The sequence below is a fragment of the Papilio polytes genome, unplaced genomic scaffold, assembly GCF_000836215.1.
Source record: "Papilio polytes unplaced genomic scaffold, Ppol_1.0 DF823923.1, whole genome shotgun sequence".
NCBI lineage: Eukaryota > Metazoa > Arthropoda > Insecta > Lepidoptera > Papilionidae > Papilio > Papilio polytes.
Genome location: NW_013525281.1, coordinates 5,552,378 through 5,567,176, shown reverse-complemented (window position 1 = coordinate 5,567,176; position 14,799 = coordinate 5,552,378). Strand labels below are relative to the sequence as shown.

General features: G+C 31.6%; 1 protein-coding gene across 1 annotated transcript in view; it reads right to left on the bottom strand.

Moving 5' to 3' along the window:
• Positions 1–10,591, bottom strand: part of LOC106102135 (golgin subfamily A member 4-like) — a 13,297-nt gene extending 2,706 nt beyond the window's left edge. Inside the window, exons 1-14 of the mRNA XM_013281545.1 lie at positions 10,396–10,591; positions 9,926–10,322; positions 8,481–8,669; positions 8,054–8,265; positions 7,566–7,791; positions 7,362–7,459; positions 4,390–7,285; positions 3,876–4,310; positions 3,342–3,794; positions 2,802–3,233; positions 1,937–2,404; positions 1,385–1,795; positions 889–1,317; positions 5–815 (exon numbers count right to left, since the gene is read on the bottom strand). Of these exons, the coding sequence (XP_013136999.1) occupies positions 5–815; positions 889–1,317; positions 1,385–1,795; positions 1,937–2,404; positions 2,802–3,233; positions 3,342–3,794; positions 3,876–4,310; positions 4,390–7,285; positions 7,362–7,459; positions 7,566–7,791; positions 8,054–8,265; positions 8,481–8,669; positions 9,926–10,322; positions 10,396–10,431 (7,493 nt within the window). The 5' untranslated portion in view covers positions 10,432–10,591. The remainder of the gene's footprint in view (positions 1–4; positions 816–888; positions 1,318–1,384; positions 1,796–1,936; positions 2,405–2,801; positions 3,234–3,341; positions 3,795–3,875; positions 4,311–4,389; positions 7,286–7,361; positions 7,460–7,565; positions 7,792–8,053; positions 8,266–8,480; positions 8,670–9,925; positions 10,323–10,395) is intronic.
• Positions 10,592–14,799: the final 4,208 nt, after the last annotated feature.

Genomic DNA, 14,799 nt, shown 5'->3' with positions numbered 1-14,799 from the left:
CAGCCGCTCCTCCACCTTCAGTATCTCTCGCCTCACCGTCCTTTGCAGCAGAATCACCCTACTCAGCTTTTGCGAGTACATCTCCTTGTAGGAATTGAACGTCTTCACGCTGACGGAGAGCTCGGTGAGGAACTTCTTTATGTTGATAACGTCCGACTCGTTAATCCTGTTGACCTCTAGCAGTCTGTCGCGCTCCTTCTGCAGCGCGGCGCGTCTCTCGGCGCAGTGCCGCAGGTGCCGGTCGGTGGTCTCCAGGAAGTTCTCGAGGTCCTCCATCGTGATGGAGCCCGAGTTCAGGCTGCGCTTGAGGTCGCAGTTGGCGGCGTTGCCGAAGTTCGTCAACTCCTTTAGCGCGGTGTCGGATTTAATTTCAGCGATTCTTTTTTGTATGATCTCCTGGTACCGGGCCGACACCTTGATGATCTGCGAGGCGCGGTTCTCCGTGAGACTCATCTTCGTGATCTGCTTTTTCAGGTCCAATATTTCCTCATTCTTTTGGTGGACGATTTTCTTGAGCTGAAGCGAGAGCTGCTGGCAGTTCTCTCTGCTCAACTCTAGCTCCTTGTTCTTGTCTAGTACCTCGCTTTCCGACTCGGCCATCAACGACTTCAAATAGGTTATATCACTGTTAAGATTACTTATGGTCCTATTTTTGTCAGTCAGTATTCTCTCTAGATCAGAAATGATTTTGTTCTTCTCCATGGCGGAATGGGTGATGTCGGATGAAGAGCTATATACCTGAGTGTCGGGGCCGTGCTGCAGCGCAGAGCCGCGCGTCTCGGCCTCCTCACACTTTTCTATTCTCTTGGCCTCATCTGCAATAATTTACGTAAGTTTTACAAAATTGCAATACATTTTAAAACCCGCAACTTACAAGATGTTACTTACTTGATTCGATTTGGTTGTTTCGGTCGACGTCATTTTTCAACAGGCTCAATTTTTTCTCCAATTCGCTGATATCGTTTTCGTGTAACTGCACTTGCTTTTGGTATTCGACACTAATTACTTTTTCTTTAGCCAAATCCTCATTGATTTTTAAAATAATATCGTCCTTTTCTTCTAACATCTTTGTTAACATTTCATTCTTTTCTTTCAAGTCAATTTCACGAGCTTTAGCGTCAGAAGTCACAGTTTTAATTTCCTCTTTTAGTACATTTATTTTTGTTCTTCTTTGTTCCAAGACTTGTTGTATCGTTTTGTTATATTCTTGTAAAATTGTACATTTGTCAATAATGTCTAGTTTATCAATATTTTCTTCAAATAGATTATCATTTAGTTCCATTTCTTTACGGATTATCCTTTCCAAAGTCATAATCTCTGAAAAACATATATAATTTATTGTTATTCTGTCAAAACACGTTTATACAAAAAACAATAAACTTACCTGATTCATATTTTTCTGCAATATGTTTCAGTCGCACGTTATCTTCTTTAATTTGAGTCAATTCATTTTGTAAAACATCAAATTCTTTCTGTAGGTCATTTAATTTTGCAATATTGTCATTATTCTCTTGAATTATTAAATTATTGTCGCTTGCAATTTTTTCATTTTCATTTTTGATGTCGTTAATTTCTTTTCTTAATTCTGTCATTTCATTATTAGAAATTTGTAATTTTTCACTAAGCGTTTTTGATTGTTCAATTGTCTGTTCAAGATCTTTTGCTAATATTTCATTGTTATTAACTTGTGCTTGTAGTTCGTTTTGTAGAGTTTTCTTTTCATCTTTAAATTCAACTTCCAAGGCATCTATTTTGATTTTCCATTCGTTATTCTCGTTTCGTAATAAAGCACATTCTAGAAGAGTAAACATTATATCAAATAGATGATCATAAAATATTTAGTGACAAAACACAAAAGCACAAGAAAAAGTAAAGATAAATAAAATTAATCGATACCTTGGTTATTAAAAGTTTAAAAGATTTTTAACATATTTACCTTCATCTTTTTTCTTCAGAGTTTCCGTAAAATGCAATGTTTCGTTTTGCAAAACTTCTCTATTCTCAGTTTCAGCCATATTCAGTCTTTGTTTAAGTTCTAAGATTCTAATATCCTTGCTTTGAAGTTCTTGTTGACATCGTGATATGGTCGCTTTCCCTTCTTTCAATTCTTCTATCAGTTCACGTAATTTAACATCTTTTTCTTCATATTGTTCAAGTAATGTTTTATTATTTTCTTGTAATTCAATTTCACGTTGTTTTGCTTCTGATATAAATATTTCCAGTTCTTTTCTTAGTTCATTAATTTCGGTGTTTCGTTTACCAAGATCCAATATGGACTCTTTTAGATTTTCCTCCAAAAGTTGACATTTATTTGTAAGAGTCGCTTTATCTGCGTCATAATTTTGACTCAGTTTATCAATTTCTTCAGATTTGTCTTTTAATAGTTTCTCTAAATTTGTTATGACTGTAAAAAGAAAGTACGTGATATTCTCCGTCTGTAGAGCTAAACATTTCATACTTAACGCAAAATTAAATTAAACGTAAAATAATGTTTTTGTAAAAACAACAATGACAATAATACTTAATACTAATAATATACTTTATACTAATAATATACTTTATACTAATATTATAAATGCGAAAGTTTAGATAGATGGATGGATGGATGGATGGATGGATGGATAGATGGATGGATGTTTGTTAGAGTTTGTAGTCTAAACGGCTGAACGGATTTCGATGAAATTTAGTATAGATGTAGAGGATAGTCTGGAAGAACACATAGGCTATTCACTTTTGTTTTTTTTTTAATTCCACGCGGACGGAGTCGCGGGCGAAAGGTAGTATATTATAAAATAAATTACCAGTTTTATTTTCTTCAGTTAATCTAGACAATCGTAAATTGTCTTCCTTCAATTTCGGCAAATGTTCATTTTCTAATACCAGGTTTTTATTTTCAACTTCCGCTATTTTGTTTAAAATGCAATCTCTCTCCTTAATAAGATTATCCTTTTCAATTTCCAATTTTTCTTTCTCCTGTTTTAATTCCATAAAGGTTATTTCCTTTCTATTATCAGACTCTTCTAATTTACATATTTTGTCATTTTTATTGTTAATCTCCTGTTTTAATGAGTTTATTTCGGATTCTTTCTCTTCTAATTTCATAAGGTCATTGTTACTTTTATCCTGTAGTAGTTTATAATCTTCTAAGAGTTTTGTTCTCTTCTTAAGGGTCTCACACATTTCATCTTTAACCTCTAACTCATTCTGGTATTCTTCTTCCAATTCTTTTAGATCTGAAAAAATAATTACTTCAAATTAATATGACTATTGCTTATACAATTTTATATTAATGATAACAAAATACAAAATAAAATTAAAATCGTAAGCCATTACAAACATACCTATCTTAGTTCTTTTCAGTTCATTGCTCATTTCAGTTTTTTCTTGTTCAAGTACGACCAAGTTATTTTTCAATTCGTCAAAGTTAGTTTTCAATTTAATTAAGTTGGATTCCAAGTTATTTCTCCCTTCGAGCAACTCCTTAATCTCACTTTCCAATTTTCTATTCTTACTCATCAAATTGTCTTTGTCTTTTTCTAATTCAACTAATAATGCTTTGTATAGAGACTTTTCTTTCTCCAAAGTTGCAATTTCGTTATTACATACTTTTAATTCTTCTTCTAAAGTATCTACTTTAAGTGACTTTTCTTTTAACTCTTCACACAATTCTTCTGTTTTATTGTTTAATTCTTCTACTGTATTTAATATTTCTTCCTTTTCTTTTTTCAAATTGTCAACCATAAGATCTTTTTTACATTTCCATTCGTTATTTGCATCTCGCAAAATGGTTAGTTCTAAAAAACAAAAAATCAAGTATTCATTAAAAAATAAACTTATGGCTACATGTGGAAGACAATAAAAAAATAAATAAACACCTTTTTCTCGCTCTGCAACTAATGAAGATAGTGAAGTATTTTTCATGTTTAATTCATAAATACTTGTGTCTTTTAATGTTATTTCGTTTCGCTTCTTATTATTTGCATCTTCTAGTATTTTACATTTATTTTGGTAATCTTTTTCTGCTTTCTCATATTTCGTATTCATTTCTTTTAAGTTCTTTTCCAATTTGCCTATTTCTTTTAGACTACTGTCATATTTACCTTTTAGAGTAAATATGTCCCCGTTCAATGATTGTATTTGTAATTCCTGATTTTCTATAATAGTATTAGATTTTGATTTAATATCTTTGAAAGTTTTTTCAGTGTCACTCAATTTTGCCATAAGTTTTGAAATTTCAGTACCGAAATTATTTTCGATTTCCATAAAACCTAACATTTTGTCTTGCAACTTTTGCTCCAAACCATTAATCGCTGTAATAATAAAATAAAAGAATAAGAATATATGATAATTTTACGTTTAACGCATGCAAAATAATATTTTAAAACTTACTTGCGCCTTTCTCTTCCATTTTCCTCGATAGCAATTCACGTTCTGACTCCAATTCCGATATAAAGTCTGTTTTTTCATTAACAATTTTAATCAAATTATTTTTTTCATCATTTAATGATATTATAGTTTTATGTAGACTTTCTTTCTCGGCGTTAACAGTCTTTAAGTCTTCGTTAATTGATGTAATTATATCCGTATTTTTATTTATTTCGTCCTGCAAACATTTATTAAGATGTCGTAATTCATTTTCACATTTTTGTATTATTTTGTCTTTCTCTTCAGTATCAATACTTAGTTGTTCCATGTCTTTATTAAGTTGGTCAAAGTCTTGTTTAAGTTTTGTATACATTTCCTTTTCTGTTTGTAATTGTAAACCAGTTTCTTTGATAATTGCATCTTTTTCTTGTGTTATTAATTGAATGGAGTCCTGAAGTTTTTGGATTTGTACATTAGCAATAGTCAAATCTTGGTTGAGTGTATCAATTTTTTCTGTATATTTAGAAATCTCCGTTTTACAATAATCATTTAGGTTTGTCAGTTTTTCTTCATGTTGTTTCAACAGAGTTTCTTTTATTGTCAGTTCCTTAGATACCATAATCAAATCTTTTTTAATATTATCCTCATCCTCTTTTAATTTGTTGTACATTTCTTTTTCTTTACGCAAAATGTCTTCTTTTTCTATAGTGATTTTATTTTTCTCATCTGTAAGTGATTTTATTACGTCTTGAAGACTTTGCTTTTCTGCATTTAATGTTACCAAATCTTTTTTCAGTGAATCAATAATTTCATTGGTTGTTGTAACTTGATTCTGCAAAGACGTATTTAACTGTTCTAAATTATTATTACATTCTTGTATTACTTTGTCTTTCAAGATTAATTCACTGGAAACTTTTTCCAAATTAATTTTAAGGTCATCACACTCCTTTTTAAGTACGTCATATTCTTCTTTTATTTGATGCAGAAGTAAATCTTTTTCTTCTATAATTTTATCTGTTTCATTTCTTAATGAATGTACGAAAGTTTGCAGGCTATCGTATTCTTTTTTAAGTACACTTTGTGTTTCTTTTTCTTTATGCAAAAGTATATCAGTCTCTTTTGTTAATCTATCTTTTTCGTTTTTCAATGATTCGACAAAATATTGTAGACAATCACATTCCTTTTTGAGTACTTCATGTGTTTCCTTTTCTTTACGTAAAAGTAAATCTTTTTCTTGTATTATTTCATCTTTTTCATTCTTTAATAATTCAATGGAAGTATGTAGACTATCACACTCTTTTTTAAGTACTTCATATTCTTCTTTTTCTTTATGTAAAAGTAAATCCTTGTCTTTTATAACATTATCTTTTTCATTCTTTAATATTTCAACAAAAGTTTTCAAATCATCATACTCTTTTTTGAGTATTTCATGAGTTTTCTTTTCTTCATGTATTAGTAGATCCTTTTCCTTAATAATTTTGTCCTTTTCAATATTTAATGATTCTACAAACATTTGTAAAGCATCATACTCCCTTTTAAGTACTTCGTGTATTTCCTTTTCTTTATGTAAAAGTAAATCCTTATCGTTTATGACTGTGTCTTTTTCATGTCTCAATGATGTAATGGAAGTTTGCAAACTTAACTTTTCATCATTGACATTCGCCAACTCTGTATGAAGTGTTCTAATTTGTTCATTATTTTTTGCGATTTCTACCTGCAACGATTCATTCAATGTTTCATATTCCTTTAATGTTTGACTCTTTTGTAAAACTTCATTTGAGACTTTTTCAATACTAACCCTAAGCTTGTCAAAGTCTCGTTTTAAATTTATACACTTATCTCGTTCTTCTTGTAGAGATAAATCATTAGTCTTGATTATTTCATCTTTAGCTTGTATTTTTGTGATTGTTTCTGCCAATTCAGTGTTCAGTTTTGTGTTGGTGTTTGATAATTTTGTGATAACACCCTGTGTCTTTTCCAACTCACGTTGCAATCCTAACTTAAAGTCGATCTCATTTTGCAATTGAGTTTGAAGTGATTTCACCATAGCGCACATTTCGTCAACTTTACACCCAAGTTTATCCTTCTCTTCAATGTGCAACTGCCTCAAGTTATCCAGTTCTTTGCGCATTTTATCAGCACTGATTTGTCCATTTTGAACGTCGTCTAGTAAAGATTGTTTAGTTTCTTCTAAAGTTTTACATTCTTCTTTCAAATTAGTTGACAATGTTTTAAAAGAATCAAGTTCTTTGTTCAATGTATCAATGGAAATCTCATATTTGTGTATTTCATCTACTAATTTTGTAGTTTCTAAACATTTGTCCTTTAAGTCCTTTTCTATTTCATGTTTTTGTTCATTCAAAACCGCAAAATCATTTGTAAGTTCGATAATTTTAACGTTATTAGATTCCTTCTCTTTGCGAAGTTCCAAACTTAATTGTTCAATGATTTCACCTTTTTGTAAAATCTTATTTTGCAACTCCACCAATTCATTGTTTCTATTTAATACTTTTTCTTTTAATTTCATAACATGATTTTCATAATCATCTCTCATGTTAATTTTAGAAGTTTTCTCTTTGTCCAATTCCTCTTTTAATTCCTTTATTTGTATATCTGACTTTCTGGCTTGATCTGATAAACTTTGTATGAGGGACATTTTCTCATCTTGTAATGTTCGAACTTCGTGTACATGTTTCTCGTTAATCATTTTACATTGTTCGCTCTGAGATTTAAGTTTTTGTTCTAACTCATTAACAACATTGTTCAATTTTGTAATTTCATTGTCCAAAAAAGACTTTAAATTATTTTTGTCCTCAATTTCCTCATTAATGCGATGTTTAAGGTTAAAAATTTCATTTTCTTTTTCTGAAATAATCTGCTTGAATGTGTTGACATTTTGTTGATGCTCATTACATTCGTCCTACAAAAAAATATCCAAAATTAAGTTTGTAAATTGCAAAATTACATGTCTATGAAAAAATAAAAAATATTAATACCTGCAACAAGTCTATTTGTTGTTTAAGTGCTTCAATTTTTGCTCTTTCTTCGCCTAACTGGACTTCAACTACATTGGCACAAACATCGTTACATACGGCTGTAATACGGAAAATATCATAAAACAATCATTATTTTGACTCATATCTATCACATCTCTAGACATAGTCTAAGATTTAATATTTTCATATAAAAATGATTCTTACTGAAACTCCGTTGTAGAGAGAGCAGACTGGCATCAGGGTCGTCACACTCCATGCTGGCGTCGAGCCTGTTCCGCTGGTTGTGCTGGCGGAGCTCCGCCACCAGCTCGCGCAGGCTCTGGCTGAGCCGCCTCTCGTTCTCCAACTCCTCGGACAGCTGAGAGGCCTGAGAGCTCTCTTGTTGGTTCAACACTATCAATCTGTCGCATTCACCTTTTAAGTTGTCCAACTGAAATTTTTTATCGAAGATAAAAATGAATCTTCAAAGAAATGCCATATTTAATTTTAAAGCCAAAATAAAGTAGAAAATGGAATCGTATACTCCATTTAGGGGACTATTAGACATATGTTACTTCACTTTTTTATGTCATTATGTTAGTAAATTTTTACGGAAAATATTTTTGAGTCACAGACTGTAAGCATTGTACACAAGTAATAAATATAATTAAAATTTGCAATTAAACATGATGTAATTTCTATGTAACACAGACCTTTGTCTTCAAATTGTCCCTTTCGTGTTTGACTTCATCCAGTTCTTCCTGCACGTCAACAAGGCGCTGTTCCATCTGTTGCAGTTGTCTGGTCAGTTTGCTGTTCTCACTGCTTTCCACCTCCCCACCACGCGCCTCGGCCTCTCCACAACACATTGACATCTTTGCCTTCAGATTCACTATATCTATCTTGTATTGTTCTTTGTCTTTCTCTAAAATATTTGACTATTATAAAGCATTCCAGTTAATATATGACACATAAGTATACAAGATGGGAAGAGAGAATGTGAAATTGGTGACTGGCTACTGTCAGAAGTAGCTGTCCACAGGAAAAATTTGAGGAGACTAATAGAAGTGAGAGATATGGTAAGAGTCCTTCTTTGTTTATAATATGTTTGTTTTACAATGACTTTAAAAATTACTTTACCTAACTTATCTAGCTTCAAATTGGTTCTGGCAAGCTCATCCTGCAGATAATTCCTGTCAAAGCGCTCCGCGTCTAGCGCGGCCTTCAGACGGCGGACTTCGCCGTGCAGCGAGCGCAGCGCAGGCGGAGTCTCCGCTACCAAGGAGCGCCCACAACTCTCGCCAGTCGACATATCGGGTCCGCACGCTTCTGTAAACTCAGTGTTATAACTTGATTTTCAATTTTGTTAGAATAATCATAAAGACTGGACTGATGTGTGGAGTATTTATTATACTGCTTTGTTTATCACAGGCAAAGAAATAACAATAAGATATGTAAACAGTATATCCTTGTTACAAATCCATTTCTCAGGAAGCATATAAAAACTTGTCTATCATAAGCCAATTACATTGTCAACATAATCATGTAAAAGCAATGTTATACTTAGGAAGTCCTATTACTGCATTGAAACCAATGCACTCGCAGAGGTGAAGAAATCTCATAGTTTAATGTAATTCTACTAAATCGAAAACTAGCTGTTGCTCGCGACTTTGTCTGTGTGAAATTAAAAAACAATAAAAAGTATAGTTACTAACAGATAACATAGTTTTTTAATCATTAATTTTTAAAATCGGTCCAGTAGTTTTTGAGTTATTACAATACATACAAAAATACAATTTTTTCCTCTTTATATTAGTATAGAAGTGTAGTCTAATATAATACAACTTATGTTACAAGTAAAACATTTGATCTCTAAATATAAGAGAGGAAAAAATGAACAGACATGAATAGCACTCAAAAAGATGAAAGGGAAAAAATACATAAAGAGGATATATCAATATATAATGATATTTACTAAATTAAATGATTTGTGATAGCTTTTTCTTAGTTTGTACAATGATATGAAGAAATAAACAGGAAAAATCAATCACTTTCAAAACTTCTTAAATGAGACATTTACCAATAAGGTAAAAAAACATAAGAATTTTACAATTAAAAAAATGCACAATAATGACTATAGTAAGTAAAGATAAAAGTTACATTATATACTTAAATACTGTCAAGTAGTAACCATAATTTAAAATAAATATTTCTAGTATTAAATTTGCTAATTCAGGAAACAGATGGTTAACAACCTTTCAACATCTACCAGCTGCTCTTTTGAACAGCTGGGACATTTGCTAGTGTGAAAAAAATTCACCCCTCTTATTATACATCTTGTGTTGCTAACAAAACTAGGAGTTAAGCTAAATGGCAAGTCATATTTATAATTTAATTGTCTATTGTCTTGTTACACATATAAAATATTTGATATACGAATATTACATTACATTAAATTTGCTGTTTACATTATTACATTTAAAACTCTTTCTGAACTTAATGAATGTTAGGTCAAATTTTGTGTCACTTTAGATTGCTAGCATTAAAAATTTGCTATATAAATAAAAAAAGAATATCTTACTGACCTGTTATAGCAGCAACTACATCAAGAGATGATATCTTTGGACATTCCATTAGAGTTTTACTAAACTTTAGTATAATTTCTTGATCGCTTGCGCTGAGTTTACTGCACATAGCACTTTTTATGTTTACATCTTTTGAGTTAACGCAAACGAAGAAAAGCAAAAGAGATGCTGCTATGAATATATCGTCTTCGGTTATGGCTTGAAGTGTACCATTTTGAAATAAAAATCCTGGGAACTTTTCAGCAATAAATTCTTCTAATGTCTGTCCACTAAAAATTGATGATTTCGACTCGTCCAAATTGAAATTTTGACGAAGGTGATTGATAATATTAAGTAGCAACTCTTGATTAACTTGCGGTTCATGTTTGTTATTGTTGTCGTAAAAGTAACAGTTTATCTGAAATAAACAGACAGTATTAAAAAAAAGCTCGTTAAAAAAATACGTAAACTCATGAAGCTTCTATTCATACCCAATTTGAAATAATACACTTCCATTTAAGTTGCATGATGAACTTATTTTATGAATATGCAGTATTAAGGCAAAGATTTCATTACGGAACAATTTAACAATTAAATTCACGCTCTACAATAAAAACGAAATAAACCAATCCACCGTTGCAGTTTGAAATCTTTGTTTTGTCAGTTTGGTTTCCGTCATAACGTTTCTTAAACTTTTGAAAACTAAAAAAACTGAAACAGACACACCTGTCAATTTAGTGTTGCCAAGATAGTATACAAAATCAACCGGAAATGGAAAATTGAGTCACAATATTTTATATCTCTGACTCTGATTTTATGTTAATAGTTCAGTTAATCATTTATGTACTAATTATACTATTGTTTACATACTTTTTCATCCAATTATAATATTCTCACTAATAATTAACCAAATTAGTCTAGCAACTCGATTTTAGCAAACTAGTAGACATGTGCTCCACTAAAATTGGTGATCTGCAAATCAGTTACAGACCAATAAAACGGTTCTCAAATCAGCTTAATTTTTATATCCAAAAAGATATGATTTGCGTCAATTGCGAGTTGCCGCACAATTTGCGGCTCATCGGATTAAATAGTTGTATTCTTGTAGTCATGGATGTACTGTGTGATATTACTTCCATGCTTGTAGTACATCGCTTTGAACTGTGAGCTGCTGTGAGCTTTTAATTTAGCCGTAGAGCCGCAGCTCAAAGGTTCAAGTCTTTGTGAGCTGATCTGTTCAACCAATTTACATACGTCAAAATCAGTGATCTAAAAAAAATTGTTTTGTTTCTTCAAAAAAATGTTATTATGAAGGAAAGTCAAAGAAGCTGTTTAAAGTGCGGTAAATCACCAGCTCACAATCTTGATACAAAATTGTATCGTTTTCCTAAACCAGGAAAATCGAATTTGAACCGGTAAGTCATATTCTTTATACTAATAGCTCCCGTGCGGCTTCAAACGCAAGAAATGCCATAACACTAAGTAAAAATATCTAAATGTTTATAAAAACTTTACTTTGTGTCATCCACTAAGCTGGGGGAAACATCGTGATGCAACTGTTACATATCTGCGAAGATATTCAAAAATGGTTTACTATGGCCTAGTCGCCCCTAACTTAGGGTAGGCTTCGAGCTCCAGTGAAGCCTTATAGTGCGCTGTTGTAATAGTGATGATGTTGAAGACTAAGCTGGAGCAGCACACAATACTTTTTTTCCATAGTATCTGTTATTTATTTTTTCTATTTGTAAGGATTTAAGTGTGTCGTTTGTCTGTTTTTAGATTTCATAGTACATATATGTAATAGGTGTAATTATCGATATATGTATGTATAAGTGTTTTAGAAAGGTGTGTGGAAGTAGATAGAGCTAAAGACATTGCAGTTATTTAATTTTGCAAAATTTAGTATGATAGCAATATTAGCAGCTTTCACAGAAACATTGTACTCTCCCCATGCCTCTACATTTACAGTATAAATTCCTTTATTAAAAAGCCTAAAAATGTTTACAAGCAGATAAAGGTTTTTTTTACGTTTGTGTAATTCTGCATAATTTTGTGGTTAAAGTCAGACAGTTTAAATTTCATTTTTTTATATTCTGTCTAGTAATAATTTGTACTTAACTTTCCCATTGTTTTATAATTCAGATTTTTTAACTCACTTTATTCCATATCTTCTTTTTAGGTGTGAATCATGGGCAAAATACTGTTACCCCAAACGTCAACAATGGTCTTCTGTGGAGTTTCATAAAAAATTACATTCAAATCACAAAATGCTATGTGACCAACATTTTAATGAGTCAGCATTTATTAGTCCGGTTACTAAACAGCTTCATAGATTTGCCGTACCGGGAAATCAATGTGACAATGTAAGTATTTGTGTGTGAATGTTTATATTAGGGTTGTAACGGAACTCCGCTTCCGCATCCGCAAGTGCAGAACTTCTGCAAGAAATAATAAGTCCGCATCTGTTTCCGTTTCCGTTATTTCTTATGCGAAGTTTTAACGAAGGTTAATTTACGTCTTAAACACGAGTGGGTCGACTAAGTATCGTTATGTCAACTAACTAAAATTGTGATACATTATATTTTCATAATAAACTGTGTCTTGTAATTATGTACCAATCTGTATTTTGAATAAACATAGTTTTAGTTTGTATTTCTTTAATAAATCCCAATTAATATTTTATTATTGACCTCTGATTCCTCTTCCACTTCGGCAGAGGTGAAGACCTTCGCCTCCGCATCTGTTTCCGTTAAAGGACTCCGTTACAACCCTAGTTGATATATGCATGTTGAAGCATGTGACTATAATCAATAGTAAACATATCACTAGGATTTGAATAAAATCCTGTATCTTTACCAAATTGTATGTGATTTGTTTTATATAAGTAGCATTTACTACCTCAAGTAATCATTCAACATTAAGGTGAAAAAAAAATCAACTTATCTTAAATTAAAATACACTTAAGTCATCTTCGATTAATAAAAGAATCACTTATAAAAATCATTCATTTTTCAGAGAAAGTCAAAGCCACGTACCATTGTAATAAAAGAGGATGTTATAATTAAAATGGCAGACAAGCCTTGTACTTCACAGAAAAATATTACCAATACTGCAAATTTATCTGAACCAGAAACATCTACAAATGAGTCACCTATATCGCCCAAGGAAATTGCAACAAAGAAAGAAGATTCACAATATAATGAATGGATAAAGCTAGTTCAACAAATTCGTCAATTAAAATATCAAATTAGCCATTTAAGTACAACAATGCAAATAAAGAAAATTTGTGACAATGAAAATGTCCACAAATTATTAAATCTCAAGAATTCTAAATTTTCTTTAACACTAAAAGAAGAGACGAAGAACTCGGAAAGAAAACCTCATCCAAAAAGATGGAGTTTGAACCAAAAAATTATGTCTCTATGCCTTTATAAAAGATCACCAACATGCTACAGACTTTTAAGAAGATTTTTTAATCTACCAGGCCCTAGATTATTAAGAAATTTACTGACTCGATTTGAACTTGATGTGGGCTGTAATGAAAAGCTATTCTACTTATTAAAAACCCATGCAAAAGAACAAAAATTATCCGACAATCATTATATATTACTGTTTGGTCACATGTCTATTCGAAAACATTTTGAATATGATGCAAAAAATGACAGAATTGATGGTGTCCAAGACCATGGTATCCACGGAAGATCTGTCCGTGCAGCGTCCCACGCGGTAATCTTCATGATAGCCGGAATACAGCAACAGATAAAACAACCTGTTGCTTTTTATTTCTCTGGGACAACAATCAACGCAGATCGTCTTTGTACTCTGCTGGTAGAAGTGAGTTTATCAATTATTTTTAATATAATAAACTAAATATAAAAAAATAATGTAAATAAACATGCAGCCACATCTAACTATTCTTTAACTGACCCAAGTAAACCTATATATAGAATTGCTTCTTGTAAATCATAGTTCATAGTAATATAAATGCGAAAGTTTACATGGATGGATGTTAGAAGGTATATGCGGAATGATAACGGATCTGGATGAAATTTGGTAATGTAGGATATAGTCGGGAAGAAGACAATTGTTAACCAAGTTTTTTAATACTACCTGGACGGAGTAAGGGGCAAAAGTTAGTTAATTATTTATTTTAAAATTACAGGTTATGCATCACTGTTTTGCGGCAGGATTGAATATTGTAGCAACAGTTTGTCATATGGATGACGTTAATAAAAAGACATTAGGTTTATTCGGTGCTTCCCAAGATCAACCACAGATTACTGTAGAAGGTCGCGAGGTTATTACACTCTTTGACCCACCACATTTATTCAAATGCTTCAGAAACTTATTTATAAAACACGACATAGTATGTCCATCTGATATAATACCGAGAAGAACTAAGAATGATGGTAAACAAACTATCTTACTTCTTACTTCTTACCAATATTATAAATGCGAAAGTTTAGATGGATGGATGGATGTTTGTTTATGTAGGCTAAACGGCTGAACGGATCTTGATGAAATTTGGCATAGATGTGGAGTATAGTCTGGAAGAACACATAGGCTACTCACTTTTGTTTTTTTTAATTCCACTCGGACGGAGTCGCGGGCGAAAGCTAGTAATTGATAATGTCAAAGTTTCATTAGTTCATTCATACTTCCAAACATTAATAAATTTTGTTATTTCTAATGTTAGTTTAACATCGAATGTTATTTTTAATGGTATAATATTGTTGTAGGTATTGCTAAATGGAGTCATATAGAGTTGTTTTACGAGAAGGACAATAATAATCCTAACTTTGTTTATGCACCAAAATTGAGAGAAAAGCATATTAACCCCAATTCGAAGCAAAAAATGAAGTTACGACTCGCTACCCAAGTATTAAGTAATACAG